The following is a 14,965-nucleotide window of genomic DNA, read 5'->3' on the forward strand; positions in this document are numbered from 1 at the left end:
CGGACTAAACCGGTGCTGGTCTAGAATCCTTCCACAACGAAACATTATTTGGGTTAGGGTTGGTCAAGTATTCTTATTAAATAAAGAATATAATAATACTTGACCCACCCACACCCAAACTCGCACCCTAACTCAAATTTTGTGTGTTGATTTTATAACTGTAGTAGGATTCTAGACCAGCGCCCTAAACCGGATTTGGCTTTGTCTTTCATCAGTAATAAACTAAACCATAAAAAGCCACCAAAATCAGCAGCCAGACACCTCCCAAAAAGAAAAAATGACAAAAAAGGGCCAATTCATAGTCACCTTGCACCGCAACTCCTGTTTAAATAAACTTGTGGTCCTACATTTTGCCATTTGAACACCAGTTAGTGTTGGATTGGGCATCTGGTGGCCATTGTTTGTTAGTGGATGACAAAGACAAACACCATATAAAACACAGCAACTAATTCAGGACATCCATGAGATATTAAACGTGTTTATCAACACTTAAACACCCAAATTAATTAATTGCCATAAGCCAAATCTTAGAGTTCATTAAGTTATCTTACGAATTTTTAAATAGGGCTTTAGATTACGCGTTTCAGCTTTCGTTTGCCAAATATGTTCTTCAGTTACAAAATAACATATTTGATGATGTAAAATTTTCCGTATTGTTGTGTGTAAAATTCCTAAGTTTTTCTGCTTTGGTTCGCCTCGTTTCAAACTTGACATGTAACCTTTAATCTCGTAATCTATAACAGTCAGTCTTGTGGGCGATGTTCTCACGTTCTGCACAACAAGCCACTTGTTTTGCTGGCCTCTTACTCCCGCTGCAATTTGGCCTTAGAATGGCCGCTGTAATGCCTAGCCATGTTTTCAGAGTGCCGGCCAGTCTTATTGGCCAAATATGACGTAACTTTCGTGTTCTTTTTCTTCCTACGTATTGGCTATATACATGTCGTTTCTTAGCGGCTTTGGGCTGTTCTCTAGAGAAGTTTTTGCGAAGTCTTGGCCGACAGTCGCTGCAATAGGCGGTGGCTGTCTGTCTCACATTAACTTGAAAATAACGTTCACTAATGCTATTTGATAACGTTTTAATTCGTTGTAACAATATACTTTTGATTGGAATTTTAGTTGTGGTTATGACAGGTAGCATATCTGACCAGAAACCTTTGCAAACAACAAGAACTCACGCGGTTGCGACCCGCCGGGCAACTGTATGGGGTCAGGGGCCAGGCCCCAGTGCACAGGTCGCGGCGGGAGCGCAACAGACATCCATGAGATATTAAAAGCAATTAAATAAAATACCTGATTCTACTTATGCATATAGCTTCAATTAAACCTTACTACTATCTGCTGCTGTTAATGCTAAGAAATGTTGTTGTCAGAACAGCGTTACCAACCAGCATGGTTAAATCAAGGCTTATATGTATATGTATTGGTTAAATGTACATAATAAATACATTAACTAGACTGATCAAAAAGGCCATTCCAAAGATTTGTATATCATGTAAGTTGATTTTACCTAACTTGACGCTGCCTTGTTGCAATAAAAAAATATTTTTCGATGCCAGTAAAAACGAAGTATATTTCTATGAGCAGGAGCTAAAATTAAGTTATTCTGCTTTATTAGTATTGTGTATAGTACCTAGTATACCAATACATCACTAATCCCTTAAAATTCGGTAAAATAATCACCAAATATTGGCATAAAGACAATTTTAAGATACCTCTCCCATAAGCCGTAATGCAAAATTTACGCACTTTTGGAACCTTTCAAGATGGCGTAGAAACCTTCGAATTGGCTTCAATTTTCAACCACTAGTTGCGCTATCCAGGTTTCATAGAGATCAGTGGTGACAGGTGTTATCGATTTAGTGACACTGACAGGGTGTCAAGAAACATTAAAAACTCAACTCCTCTGTAAGAAACTTTACAGCGTCTTCCCAATCTACAGCTCATAATCGCTTAATTATGTATGTTTTAATCTCATGACGCAGACGAATAAATATAATATTACTTAGCCCACCCTAACCATATAAATAGCTGCAGTAAGCATTACGTCCTACCTTATCCTGCCTAACATTTAGTCAAAGTATTTTCCGGTAGACAAATTCGCCCGTATAGCCTATATGCAAAATCGCTAGCAACCCCACTCCAACCCTCTGATGTTGTTATCAGCATCATGTCAAGCCTGAAAGTTGTACCTGGAAGTTTTGGATATCCGATCATTGGAGAAAAAGCTTTGGAGTTTTACAGGTGCATATTTACTGGTTTGATCACTCATGTCAACCATGTTTGACTATTTCATAACTAAATGCTTAGGGATTTGCATCTGCATCACCAGTCTGTGCGCTGGCCTAGAATCTTACCACAACTCACATTGTTTGGGTTAGGGTGCGGGGTTAGCATTTTATGTTAGTGTGGGTGAAGTATTATTATTAAAAAATGAATATAATAATACTTGACCTATCCACAACCAAACGCTAACTCGCACCCTAATCCAAATATTGTGTGTTGATTTAATAATTGTGGTAGGATTCTAAACCAGCACCCCAGTTTGCATTACATGCATTTTTGTGACAAATTTTAAGGTTTGCAGACGGTGTTCTGCGACATATTTTAAGGTTTACAGATGACCAATCACGTTTTTTGCACACATGAAGTTCAAGATCTTACCGCAACTCAATCTTTCTTATAAAGTTTAGGTGTGCCATTGTGTTATTCAGGCGTGCATAAAAATGTAAAAATATCTGGTTTGCACTTGCCAAAGAATGCAGACTGGCTGTTGCAGGTGTGCAATCAAGGTGTTTAACAACAAGATCTTAACCTTTTTAGGTTTGTTTCTAAGCGAAAACTTAGACTCGCCAGGTGAGCAAGCGGGAAGCAGCTATTAATTAGCACTTGCCCAGACAAAATAGCACTCACCAAATTTGTTGGCACGCCATCTGCAAAATTCTGTCCTAGCGCGGTTATTTCTTGGGTTATTGTTAAGCTGTCTTATAGTTTCTATAGGTAAACATTAATTTTTATAAAAGTCTGGTAATTTAATTACATGCATGAATGAACAAATTAAAGACCCATAAAGCAGTTTACGCTTAAAACAATGTTTTTTAGACGAAATATTTTTTTTAGTGAAAAAAATAATACTGACAATTTAGTAGCCAGGGCCTGCCTGTTTTATATTATTTTCACCGCAGGTTGCTTCCTGCCACAAACAAAACCATTTCGCTTAACACTTCGCTTAATACATTTCGCTTAACACTATAGTTCATGCCCAGGGTGGTCCAAACCCAGGCCCGCATTGTTAGTGGCCCGCGAAGTACTGTTGAATTATTGTAATGCGTGCAGTTGAGGGTTTAATCAAAGAAACAAGAATGACTAACGATCAGCAAGCATACTGCAATTGTTTGCTTATGATCACATTTTTCCGGTTACACCAATAAATAAACCAGTTTACTATTGCTCATCAAATTGGTGTCCAGGGGGTGGCAAGAACATCTAATTTTTGTGTTAGACCAGTTTGAAAGTTGCAGTACGTCCTATATGCAACTTTCTAAAATGGCTGTTTTGCAAACCTTAATAATTAAACATTTGCGATTTTTTAGTTATATTTGCGCTTTGTTTAACGTCTTTTCAAGATAAACATAACATAAAAAGCCCCAGATAAATTACTATTTTGGCCACTTTAAAGTAAATAAACAATAAAATATATCGCGTTTCTGAAAATTATTGTTTTCACTATGACTAAAGGCTAACGCCCTGACCGTTTCATGATGTCATTTCAGCCAAATTGATCTATTTAAAAACATTCTACGCTTATAACCTATATTAAAAGTTTTGTCAAATATGAATTTTTTTTTTCTGCTTCGCGTGCACCATTTTGCCAGTCTCATAATAATTATTATTCATAATATTTTGTTTAAATGGTGCTTATCACAAGTTGTTCTGCACTAACTAATCAATTTTTCTTTCCACTAGCCATTTTAAAGGAAATAACTACTTGCCTGTATTGCTCAGTTTCACATGCATCCATAAATTATTGTACATTGATCTTGGTTCAAGAGGTACTATTCAATTTAATTGCAATAAAGTTAAGCAAATTAAGTCTAAATTTAAAGCTGAAAATAAAGTCAACAACATGCCCGTTTGGTCATTTTTCAATCAATAGTAGTTTTCCTGTTCCTCTAAAATATTTTCTCTTGTGCAATGTATGCAATTTCTCTTCATAGGTTTGTTTGCCCCGAGGGGGAGGGGCTGGGAGGGCACGCCGCTCGACACCACAGGCTTAAAACTGTGGAGTATATGCCTTCACAACACGTGTGTCAAAATCAGCTAGATAAAAATCAATGTAGCACAAGCAGTGTGCCAATTCAAAAAAGTCTCCTAAATTACAGTTTAGCCAAATCAACCAAATAAAACTCAATTGTTTTCGCGCTTCGCGTGACCAACAATACAATTCACTGTTTTTATGGTGTCTCAGTGCATTGATTTGAAAAATGCCGAACTGGTTTTCGTAGGGGGGAGCGCGAGGCATAGGAAAATTACCAAAGGGGGATGCAACTGAAAAAAGTTTAAAAACCACTGGTTTAAATTATCTGCTTGTGCAAGTTCTTTGTCTAGACCGTTCCATTCAAAAATGACTCTTTGTGTTAGGCAGAATTTTGTACAATTAGATTTTACTAAAGGCTTTAAGATTTTAAAATAATGACTCATGTTTTGTTGCTTCTAAGTATAAAAAACTCTTCTTTATTTAAACCTTCTTTTCCATGCATAATTTTACAAACTTCTATAAGGTCTGCCCGTAATTTTCTCATTTGCAAGCTTAACAGTGGGGTTTCCTGCAATCTAGTGATGTAAGGTTTTTTTTATTTCCTTATCATGCTCTTCGTTGGACTTTTTCTATTGCAATAATTTCATATTGTTGGTACAGTCTCCAATCTCCATGCTTAAGTAGCATATTCAAGTATTGGCCTGACTAAGATCTTGTATGGCAGAATATTAGATTTAGTTTGTTTTCAAATGTTCTTCTAATTCAACCTAACAACTTATTAGCTTTTCCAACGGTTTTCGTAAAGTGTGCTAAAGATTTAGTCATGAGAGATATCAACACCAAGATCCCTCTCAGATGTAACTGTTTCCAGTTGTATACTATTTGTGTAATATGGTAAGACAAAGGGTTTATTGATAAATATATCACCTTGCATTTATTTTCAACTTCATTTTCCATTTGGTAGCCCATTCAAAGAGTATGTTGAAATTTGAAATCTCAGTAAACAATTATCACAAAACTAAAACTGTGATTCCTGCAATGTGACATTGCAAACATTGCACCTGGCGTTGAAAACACGTCGGTGCTTATCGCCGCCAACGCCTAATCAACGCTTGTTATCGTTGTTTCATTTAGCATTTCGTCTGTCTACAACTCAAGTACTGTAGTCTTAATCAAGCTTAATAACGGAAATATATTTTATTGTTGGGACAAACATTTTCAACAACGTAGAAAACAAGCTTGTAAGGTACAGCAAACGTCTTCACCGCAGGTCGCTCTATTGAATGTTTTTTATTAGCCTCAATCTCGAAAAAGAGCGCTTGGCCGTCGCATTTTGAAACATAAATTAAAACGTCAGCGAACTATAGCTTTCCGCTAAACTGATAATAAATGGCCGTTTTACCGTAACTTCAGTAATAAGCCATGTGTTTGTGTTTTTTTTGCTCAGTTTCAGCTGAGTAATTTACTAATTATACAGGGTTCTAAAAGGGCGATTTTGAAGCCACGCTTCATAATATTGGCGAAATTAAACTACAAATATCACTAAACTTGTTTAATAAACATCGTTAAGTTTGCTGACAACGAAGTGCAACAGTTTGTGATTGTTACGTCACACAGGCTGTTCTGACACCGCAAATCCATATCGTTTCACGCACAATTGAAATCACTTGACAATCGGACGTAAATAAGACAACGAGGTGTTGCAATTTTTCTAACGTCAAACAGACGACTTTAAACAGCCGTAAGCTCCTAACAATCGCCGTTTTAAGCGTCTAGAATACACGAAACGTAAAATTTTTCGGGCTTCGCCCGTACTTGCTGGAGTTTGTTTACACTATACCCCAGGCCCCCTAGTTGGTTTGGGTTACTGATCATGTGACACAGTGGCGTATCCAGGGGGCTGGGGTTTAAGAAAAACTATTGTAACCAAAATCTAACGCAAAACTCCGTTTTTGTCTTTTTTGGTCGACCGTAAACGCAATATATAATTTATCTCTTTCGATAATTGTTGAGGTTGGCTGATTAATTATCAAGTGTGAATTCGACAATTAACAGTTCACTAAGTCAAACCCTCTTTCTTTTCTTACGCTAAAAAGTCGAAGTTAGGCGCAGCTAATGCTCCTTGCTGTTCGCTGTCTGCTCTAATATTAGATATTGGTTAACAACGGATTAATTTGAACTGAATCAGATTCTCAAAAGGTGGTATAATGATGATTATCATGCGCGTTTTAAAGTCGCCATTTTTATGTAATGATAGTTAACGCAAAATTGTTCTCTATAAGCGTATTCTAAGACCATGTGTTTAGTGTGCAGTGGACACAACATATTTTCCTTCAACCGCAACTTGTATTTTAGCTCACTTGGCACACAGCTAGCACAGATGTTGCGCTAATCGTCGCATAATAACACCAGGAAAAAACGATTTTCGTTTAGTATTGGCAAAAAGCAGGTGGCCAAAAGCGTGCCGGTAATTTAGCGCTAGTCACGTACATGGAACTTAAGAATCTGCGCTGCTTAACGTAAAAAATTCGACTATCACACGTATTTTACGGTCTTGGTTTAGTTTTTCGCCTGGCAGGAGTGTGGACGACGCACGTGTTATTTTGCTGGACGTTAGTTGTTTCTGATTAGAATGCTTTATGACGTCATTACGAAAACCTGTGACATATATATTGATCTAAAATTACTAACAAACGTAAAGTCGAAGCAGCAATTGTTCAAATTTCGTGAAATTCAAGCAAATACATAATTCCGGTACGTATTTGCTGTTTGCTGCATTAAACGCGATATTTTGCAAACTCATTCCAACTGTTGCATAGTTTATACTCTGTTAGGGTTGCTGAACGTTGTTTGTGTAAGTGTCTTAATGCCTCATGAAAACATGTTTGGGAAATTACTGCAATAATTGCACTATTTTGCGAACTTTGGCTATCTTTTTTGTGGTTAAACAAACTGCAAAAAGCTATTCAACATAAAAGTATAAACTTTTGCCGAAGCTTAATTTGGTGTTACATTTATATATTATGAAATATATTTCTCTTTTATAAACTAGATCCTATAGTGACTGATTTTGAATGAGACAAGAAAGTCTATACTGTTTTAGGCAAAGGTTATCAACAAGTATTAGGTTGCTCAAAAAACACTATCGCTGCATTGCATGGCTACATTTATTTCAACTGCATGTAAAATTAAGCGTAACCTTAGGTGAAAAAAATTAGAAATTGTATTGCATCCAATAACCTGTTATATACTGAAAAACTAAACAAATATGCCTGGACTTAAATCCTAAATCTTATATTCTACTTTGAACATCCCTAGCAAATATGCAGCTCAAAACCAGTTAAATTGTAGAAAGTACTAAAAAATAGCATTTATGTGGGTAAATTGGCAAAAAATTCATTTATGAAAAAAAACCTGACATGTTTGTTTTTTAAATGTCTTTAAGGAGAAGGGAAATTACTTGGTGCCCCATGGGTCCGGTGTCAATGTCTTATTTGTTTTTTTCTATTTATCTAAAATTGCAACTATGGCCCATAGGAATAACTGAAGTTCTTCGGGTCATATAGTCCAATTCTGCCATTTTCCCTTTTACATCTTGATTTTTTGACAGGGATCCAGTGAACTTTATAGTAAATAAAAACCAGCAGTATGGATGTAAATTTTTTGTGGTTAGATTTTTGAACAATCCTACAGTTTTTGTTTCGGATCCTCACTGCATCAAAGAACTTCTTGCTTCAGGTATAAAATATGTGCAAAACATTGACAATGTATATATATGAGTTATAATTTTGTTTATCCAGAAAAATCATTGAAATTTGCTTTTGGATATAAAGCGTTTCTTCAACGAATATTTGGCAATAATATCCTGTTTGAATCTGATGCACATGCATTGTACCTGCGCAAATGCCTCAAACCATTTTTTTCATCCGAAAATGTATATAAGGACACCATAAATAGGTAATTTTTTGTGATGTATACTTAATATTTAAACTTCTTTATTCAAATTTTGCATTTAATGGACTTAAATAAATTGCAGTTTAGTATTAAATTGCTATGAAAATCTTAGTTTATTTTATATTTAAGGATTCTTGATCCATTTATTCAATCTCTCAACGCTAGGTGAGTTGTTGTTTTACTGCCTTTTAGGTGTAATTTTGGGTAAAATTTTAATGCCACATTTTTGGTAAGAATTATATGCTGAGGATATTTTGTTTTTCATAGTATTCAATACTGTTTTACATATCACCCTAACCAGTAGTCTTTATTTTAAAAGCAATCTCATTTGCACTACCAAGTGTTTCATTACCTATGGATGACAAAACAAAATTCGATGGCATTTTAATTTGTTTGGGTTGCCGACTCCGGTGGTTTACTTCTCTAAATTTTGAACTTACTAATGCTGTTTTCGTATCTGTGTTTTGTTCACTGTAAGTTTAGTAAAAATTGTTGGGTAGCTAATAGGGATGTTTAAAGTAGAATATTGAATCCTTGTATTCGAATCCAAATGGGATTTGCATCCATTTCTACCGTTTATTTTGGGTAGTTGGAACCGATATAATTTTTTGTTTTACTGCCAATGTTTTCTGCTAATTGAACATGTTATGCTACTCACGATTTGATAAACCGATAACCTTCGCCTAATAAATAGGTGTCCATCAAGTGTTATGGGGCGAGCGACTAACAGGTAATGCCAGGTGCGGAGTTCCGCAATTTCCTTAACTGCAAAAACTAGCAGAAGTAAAAATCCATGGTAAAGCATGTTGGCCGGCAAAAAAGGGCTACAACCTGGGCATGTATTACAGTTTACACAACTGCTTCAAATAACAGTTGTTAAATAGGTTAAATATTTGTTGAATTATTATTTGGTATTACAATATTGTTTTGCGATTTATTACTGTGACTGGGGGCCCTTTAAGGTAGTCTACATTAAAATTAATATCTTCACAAACAAAATCGAGGTTAAATAATTTAATAAAAACATATCAGGATTCAATATTCTGGATTTGTTATTCTAGAATTGAAACCTAAAGTTCTAGAATCCCCTGGGATTCTACTTTAAACATCCATAGTAGCAAAAGCGTTGCTGTATTAGTCTTAATATTTGGGTATCTGAGAAAATAAAGCTCTATTGTTTTTAACTGTGCTATTTTTTACATGATTTTGACATTACTTGATTTTGTAGAACTGATGCAGTGCCTGTCTATGAAGAGACTAAACACATGATGACTAGACTTAGTATTGAGGTATTCCTTGGATTAGATGCCACTACATCTGATGACATTTTTCAGACAATTAGTGAATTGGCTACAACCCATTGGCATGGTAATAAACAATTATTTTTGTGAGGTAATTTTTTATTTTTTCTATTCCAGTTCGTATAAACCAGGCCTGTACAATATATGCCAGCAGGTAACCTTTTAATACGGCCTGCAAGCATTCCACAATGTAATAACATTTTTTGGTGTATAATTTGTAATTGAATAAGTGTGGACTTAGTTTTGTGTTGATCACACATAATTACTATAGTGAATAGTTTAGTCATGCATTCATTTGTTAAATTGACCAGGATATGATAGTATAGTGAGATTATTTCATAGGTAGGCAAACTTTTAGCTTGTAAGTCTCATTTCCAAATTCAGTAGATTTTAGCGTTTTTACCATGCCGTAGTACATGGAATATTCTACTGTGGGGTCACATTAATTTTTTTTTTTTTAAAGATCCATTTCGTACATGGAATATTCTATTGTGGGGTCACATTAATTATTTCTTTTTGAATTTTTTTTTTTGAATTTTTTTTAAAGATCCATTTCACAAAAAAGCTCCTGGTTGTTTGTTTTCACACATAAACAGATAGGTAGGAACATTCTGGACTACAATTGGCAGGAATTCTGAAAGTTAATTTTAAAACATAGTCAACTTTGATCATAGAGTTGTTGTGTGTTTGCAGTTCACATTGAATGGTCTTCAGTACTCCTATATTGACTTCAAAAAGCAATTTTCGGTAGTCACAAGTCCAGTAAAATAGACAAAAGATAAGTATGACATTGGCATTGGCAGGGACATATTAAGGGGTTACCAGGCCATATTCCTTTCCCTAAATTATATTTTTGTCTGTTTTAACTATGTTCATGCTAAAAAATTTTGTGCTTATTTCAACTTTAAACCAGTTACACTATGTTAGTGTTTCTGTGTTTAGCAAATCTATTCAGTCCAAATATGCATACTATGGCATGCTACGCTGTGTGCCTATGACCTCGGCAAACAATTTCCATTATATTAGACTACAAATGTTGTTATTTTGAACAATATGTCAACCTCTTTTATGTACCAGTACCTAATGCATTACGTTTGCTTTTAAATTAAAACTAATTTTCGCTTTGCACAATTAAACTGGTTTTCAGCTGCATGTTTGCACATGAGTTTGCTCAAACACATCTAAACTATGGAACAGTGTCGAGTAAGAAAATCAGCCTTGTGCACCCGCAGGTTGTACTTTCGCATCCCCCTTATATTTGTTAATATCACAAAAGTTCGGTGCAACTCTGAGATCCCATTAAGTGCCTTTTTTATCAAAAAATATTGTAGAAATCAATATACCTATTATTGTAGAATATCTTAGGATTCTATTTAAACATCCCTACACACAAGTTGTTTTTAAATCATTAAAAAACATTAGTGAAAATTGAAAAAGGTTTGTGTGTTGCCTTGCTCTTACTGTATTGGCCAAAAATTCTTTTTTTAATAAAGTTAGTTGTTTTTGGGTTTAAGTACCCCTAATCACAGCCCTAATAATATATTACCACATTTTTACTGATGTACTTACATAACTAAAGTCACAAACCAATGTACCCTCTAATTTTTTATCAATTGCGCAAAAGTCAAATTAGAGTGCAAGTGCCAAAAAGTGACCAAATAGGATATGCGCAAAACCTTAACTTGCAAATCCTATAACGTTGTTCCCACACGCAAACAAATAATAATTATTTAGAACTTGTTTTTTATTAACTCTTAAATATAAACTAATTATTTTTGGCTTGCTTTGTCCATCGAATGGATGTTTTCATTGTAAGGGAGAGAACAAGCAATATGTGCGGGAGGGCACAAAAAGTGTCGCAATAATCTTATTTAATTTCTCCTAGACATAAAAATGAATCTCTTTGTAGAATTGTGCTCGCTTAAAATGCACTTATTTGGTAGTTGGTGTGGCAGCCTTACTTAAGTGGCGCGCAGTGTAACTGCCCAATGGCCAATCAATTATCGCTTGTAGTAAAGCGCTTTTAGCAAGTAAGCAATTTAAACTTTTAAACGGTTTACGGATTTTTCTTATTGCATTGTATACTGTTTTACCAAAACAATGAGTCTAAAAATTTAATTTTTAGAAAGTTTCAACTTTTTAAGCATTAAAAAACAGCATAAAAGGGTATTTTTTCAAAGAAATGCTTATCGCAGATAATTCCAATAATTTTGTTTAAAAAAGTTTGAAGCTATTATGACGCAAAGTTTTTTTATATAAAGCAAGTACTTTTCTTTAACAAAAATCATACAAAGCTAAACACAGAGACTTTGGGCTAAAATATATCTCCAAATTAGGACAAAAAAAAAACGTGTAGCACAAAAAATTCCAGTTACTGAGAACCATGGCCAGGTGCTGTGGCGTATCCAGGGGGGGGGGGGGAGTTTGGGGGTTCGGACCCCCCCCCCTCCCCCTCTCCTTTCGTAAGTGACATTATTGTTTTTTGTTCGTTTTTGTCAGGGTTTAACTCACCGTCCGAAGCTGCATGTTTTTAAATGTAATAGGGTCACGCGCCTTAAGCTAATACGAAACCAAAATCAAACGCAAAACGCCGTTTTTCGTCTTTTGTTTGGTGGCCGTAAACGCTAGATAGTTTTCTCTTCTTTCGTTATTCGTTCGGGTTGGCTGATCAGCAAGTGTGTGTTCGACAATTAATAATAATAAATCAAGCAGTTTCCGCTTTTTCTCTCTGAAAACGTCAAGTTAGACTGATGTTTCTCGCTGTTTGTTGTCCGCGTTAATATTAGATGTTGGTGTAAGACTGGGGTCGGCAACCTACGGGCTGAGGGCCGATGTAATTCATAGGGCCCGTCGCCTCTTTGACAAACTATACACGAGTCTAATTCAAATACTTTTTGACTATTTTAACCACGTAAATGCGAAAAATTACCAAGTGTGTCGCGAACAAACGGAAAACGTATTAAAAATATTGGATATATATTTTTTAACATTTTTTATTTTCGGCAATCTAATAAAGACTTGCAAAAAATTTAAAAGAAATGTCGGTATACCAAAAAAAAACGCGCTAGATTCGCTAGCCAGGTGTGCCCTCACTTAAAAAGGTTATGAAACACTGAACTAGATTAACTAACTATTAAATTTATCGCGTTTCTTTGAAGTAGTTTTATATGCCGCGCTAATCGAAAAACACCCGGGAAAACGATCTTCGTTTAGTATTGCAGGTGGCGAGAGACGTGCTTGTAATTTAGCGTAGTCCCGTACATGGATCTACCAAAATCAATCACATTTATTTCACGGTCTTGTTTTCATTTTTCTTCTAAAGTTAACGATTGCACGCTAAGCAGTTTCACAGCTGGCGCCTGGCAAGTGTCGATAATGCACTTGTTCGCTTAGCGTCGTCTCATTTGCTGGACGTTAATTTGCTGTTTCTGATTATTTTTTCTTATTTATGACGTCATTACCATCTTTATTTTTATGACGTCATATCCGTCACTATTTTATGACGTCATTAACGTCAGCCGAAAAAAACGGGGAATTCCCTTAGGTGAAAATTTGGGACCCCCCCCTTTTTGAATTTCTGGATACGCCCCTGGCCTGGTGTCTAACCTCTATCAACAAATTAGATCCCCGTCAACTGTTCCACCTTGTTCCGACAAACTAAGCCCAAGTCAGCCGTAAAAGATGCAAATAGGAGTTAAATGAGCAGATAGACACCGTAAACTATTCAAAATTATTAGCTAAAAAACTGGCTAATCACAAAATCACAAACCAAATTTCGCAGTTACTAAACAACACAATATGTAATTTCAATGTATAGCATAAGACACCGAATATAGGCAGAAATCACACCAAGCGTAACAGTAACCATAAAAATTACAGCACAAAATATAAAATATTGTAACAGTACTTGCTATGCCCTATGAATTGACAGGCGCTTTATTTAGGGTAAGCACCTCCCCCGGTTAAGAATCACTGTTATAAGGTATTACTTATATTATCTGCGGCAAACAACATAGGGACGACCAGAAAAAAAAAATTTATATATATATATTATAAATGTTCATAAAAAATAAACACATACACGAAAAGAACACGGCTTGTGTAACACATATTGCTCAAAGAAAACTAATTAGGGCACTTTTTTGGTCATAGATAGATAGATAGATTTTATTTTTTTGCAACCGAAACAACTAGAACGCAATACAAATTTACCAAAAAAAAATTACAGTTGTTTGTTCCAGGATGCAGCGAAAGACTGTAAGGTACATCGAGTCAACTGCACCCTGTTTGTACAAAAGGTTCATTCGAAAAAACAAAAAACATTTACCCAACACACAAGTTAGTGATACATTGGAAACACAAGAAATATAAGATAACAACGAAAAGTCATTAACGACAACGCAAGTTTACTGCCTGAAATGACGTTAACACAGTGATATATTTACAGCTTAAATAAAAAATACTACAAATACTGAGATTGACGCAAAAATCATTTAGAATAACAGCAAACACGGCGTTTTTTTCCTAGAAACACAAATAAGGGAAACACAGAGATATATGGGCATTTAAACATAAGATTTATATTCTTACACATAACAAAAGAGAATGAAAGAAAAACATCAACAATAACAACAACAAAACGACGAAAACGCAGTAAAACACAAAAATACAATTACTCATACCACAAATTCAAGGAGATTAAGGCAAAAACTCATTCACAATAGCAGCCAAAAACTCAATTTTATAGCGGAAACACAAATGACGGAAAAAACACGGAGATATACGAATGTTTAACAGAAGAATAATATTCTTACACATAAGAAAAGCTCGAAGAGATTGACAGGAAACACTTTGACAATAACTGAAAAAAAGCGACGAAACGCAGTGCAAAACAATAATAACATTACTCAAGAAAAAATTCAAGAAAATTGACGCAAAATCTTTCACAATAACAACCAAATGGCATTTTTAATACAATGACGAAAATGCAGAGATATATGAACACTTAAACATAAGAATAATATTCTTACATATCAAATAAATATTCCTTACACTACAAAAAGCTTGACGATATTAAATGGGGAAGCCTCACCAATAACATCAATTTTTTTGTCACCGCAGACAACGGAAACACAGTGAAAAAAAACAAAAAAAACAGACAACAACAATGCATTCACCCATACCAAAGTTTAAAAATATTTAACGTAAAAAAGCATCACAAAAATAATATAACTAGCCAAAGTATATTCTATAAATAAATGAAGCAAGACAAAATATTTACTACACTGTATAAATATATGAAACAAGACGAATTAGAATGAGTCGAAAAACTATATAACTTCTTAGCACATAGTAGTATTAAACACCTCACATGGTTTTAAATTTATGTATATTCCGACTCTCGTTTAAAATTTAGTAATTGTTTCCATTTGTTTAACCAACCGTGACCTTTTTT

At 34.9% G+C, this 14,965-nt stretch overlaps 1 protein-coding gene across 2 annotated transcripts in view; it reads left to right on the forward strand.

Annotated features, from left to right (window-relative positions):
• The first annotated feature begins 1,919 nt into the window (after window positions 1–1,919).
• Window positions 1,920–14,965, forward strand: part of LOC146148583 (cytochrome P450 26B1-like) — a 34,316-nt gene continuing 21,270 nt past the window's right edge. For both annotated transcript variants that reach the window (XM_083386526.1, XM_083386527.1), the window contains exons 1-5: window positions 1,920–2,241; window positions 7,866–7,993; window positions 8,056–8,212; window positions 8,339–8,374; window positions 9,438–9,577. In XM_083386526.1, the coding sequence (XP_083242652.1) occupies window positions 2,168–2,241; window positions 7,866–7,993; window positions 8,056–8,212; window positions 8,339–8,374; window positions 9,438–9,577 (535 nt within the window). In that variant the 5' untranslated portion in view covers window positions 1,920–2,167. The remainder of the gene's footprint in view (window positions 2,242–7,865; window positions 7,994–8,055; window positions 8,213–8,338; window positions 8,375–9,437; window positions 9,578–14,965) is intronic.

Source organism: Ascidiella aspersa, chromosome 4 (genome assembly GCF_963924565.1).
Source record: "Ascidiella aspersa chromosome 4, kaAscAspe10.2, whole genome shotgun sequence".
Taxonomy (NCBI): domain Eukaryota; kingdom Metazoa; phylum Chordata; class Ascidiacea; order Phlebobranchia; family Ascidiidae; genus Ascidiella; species Ascidiella aspersa.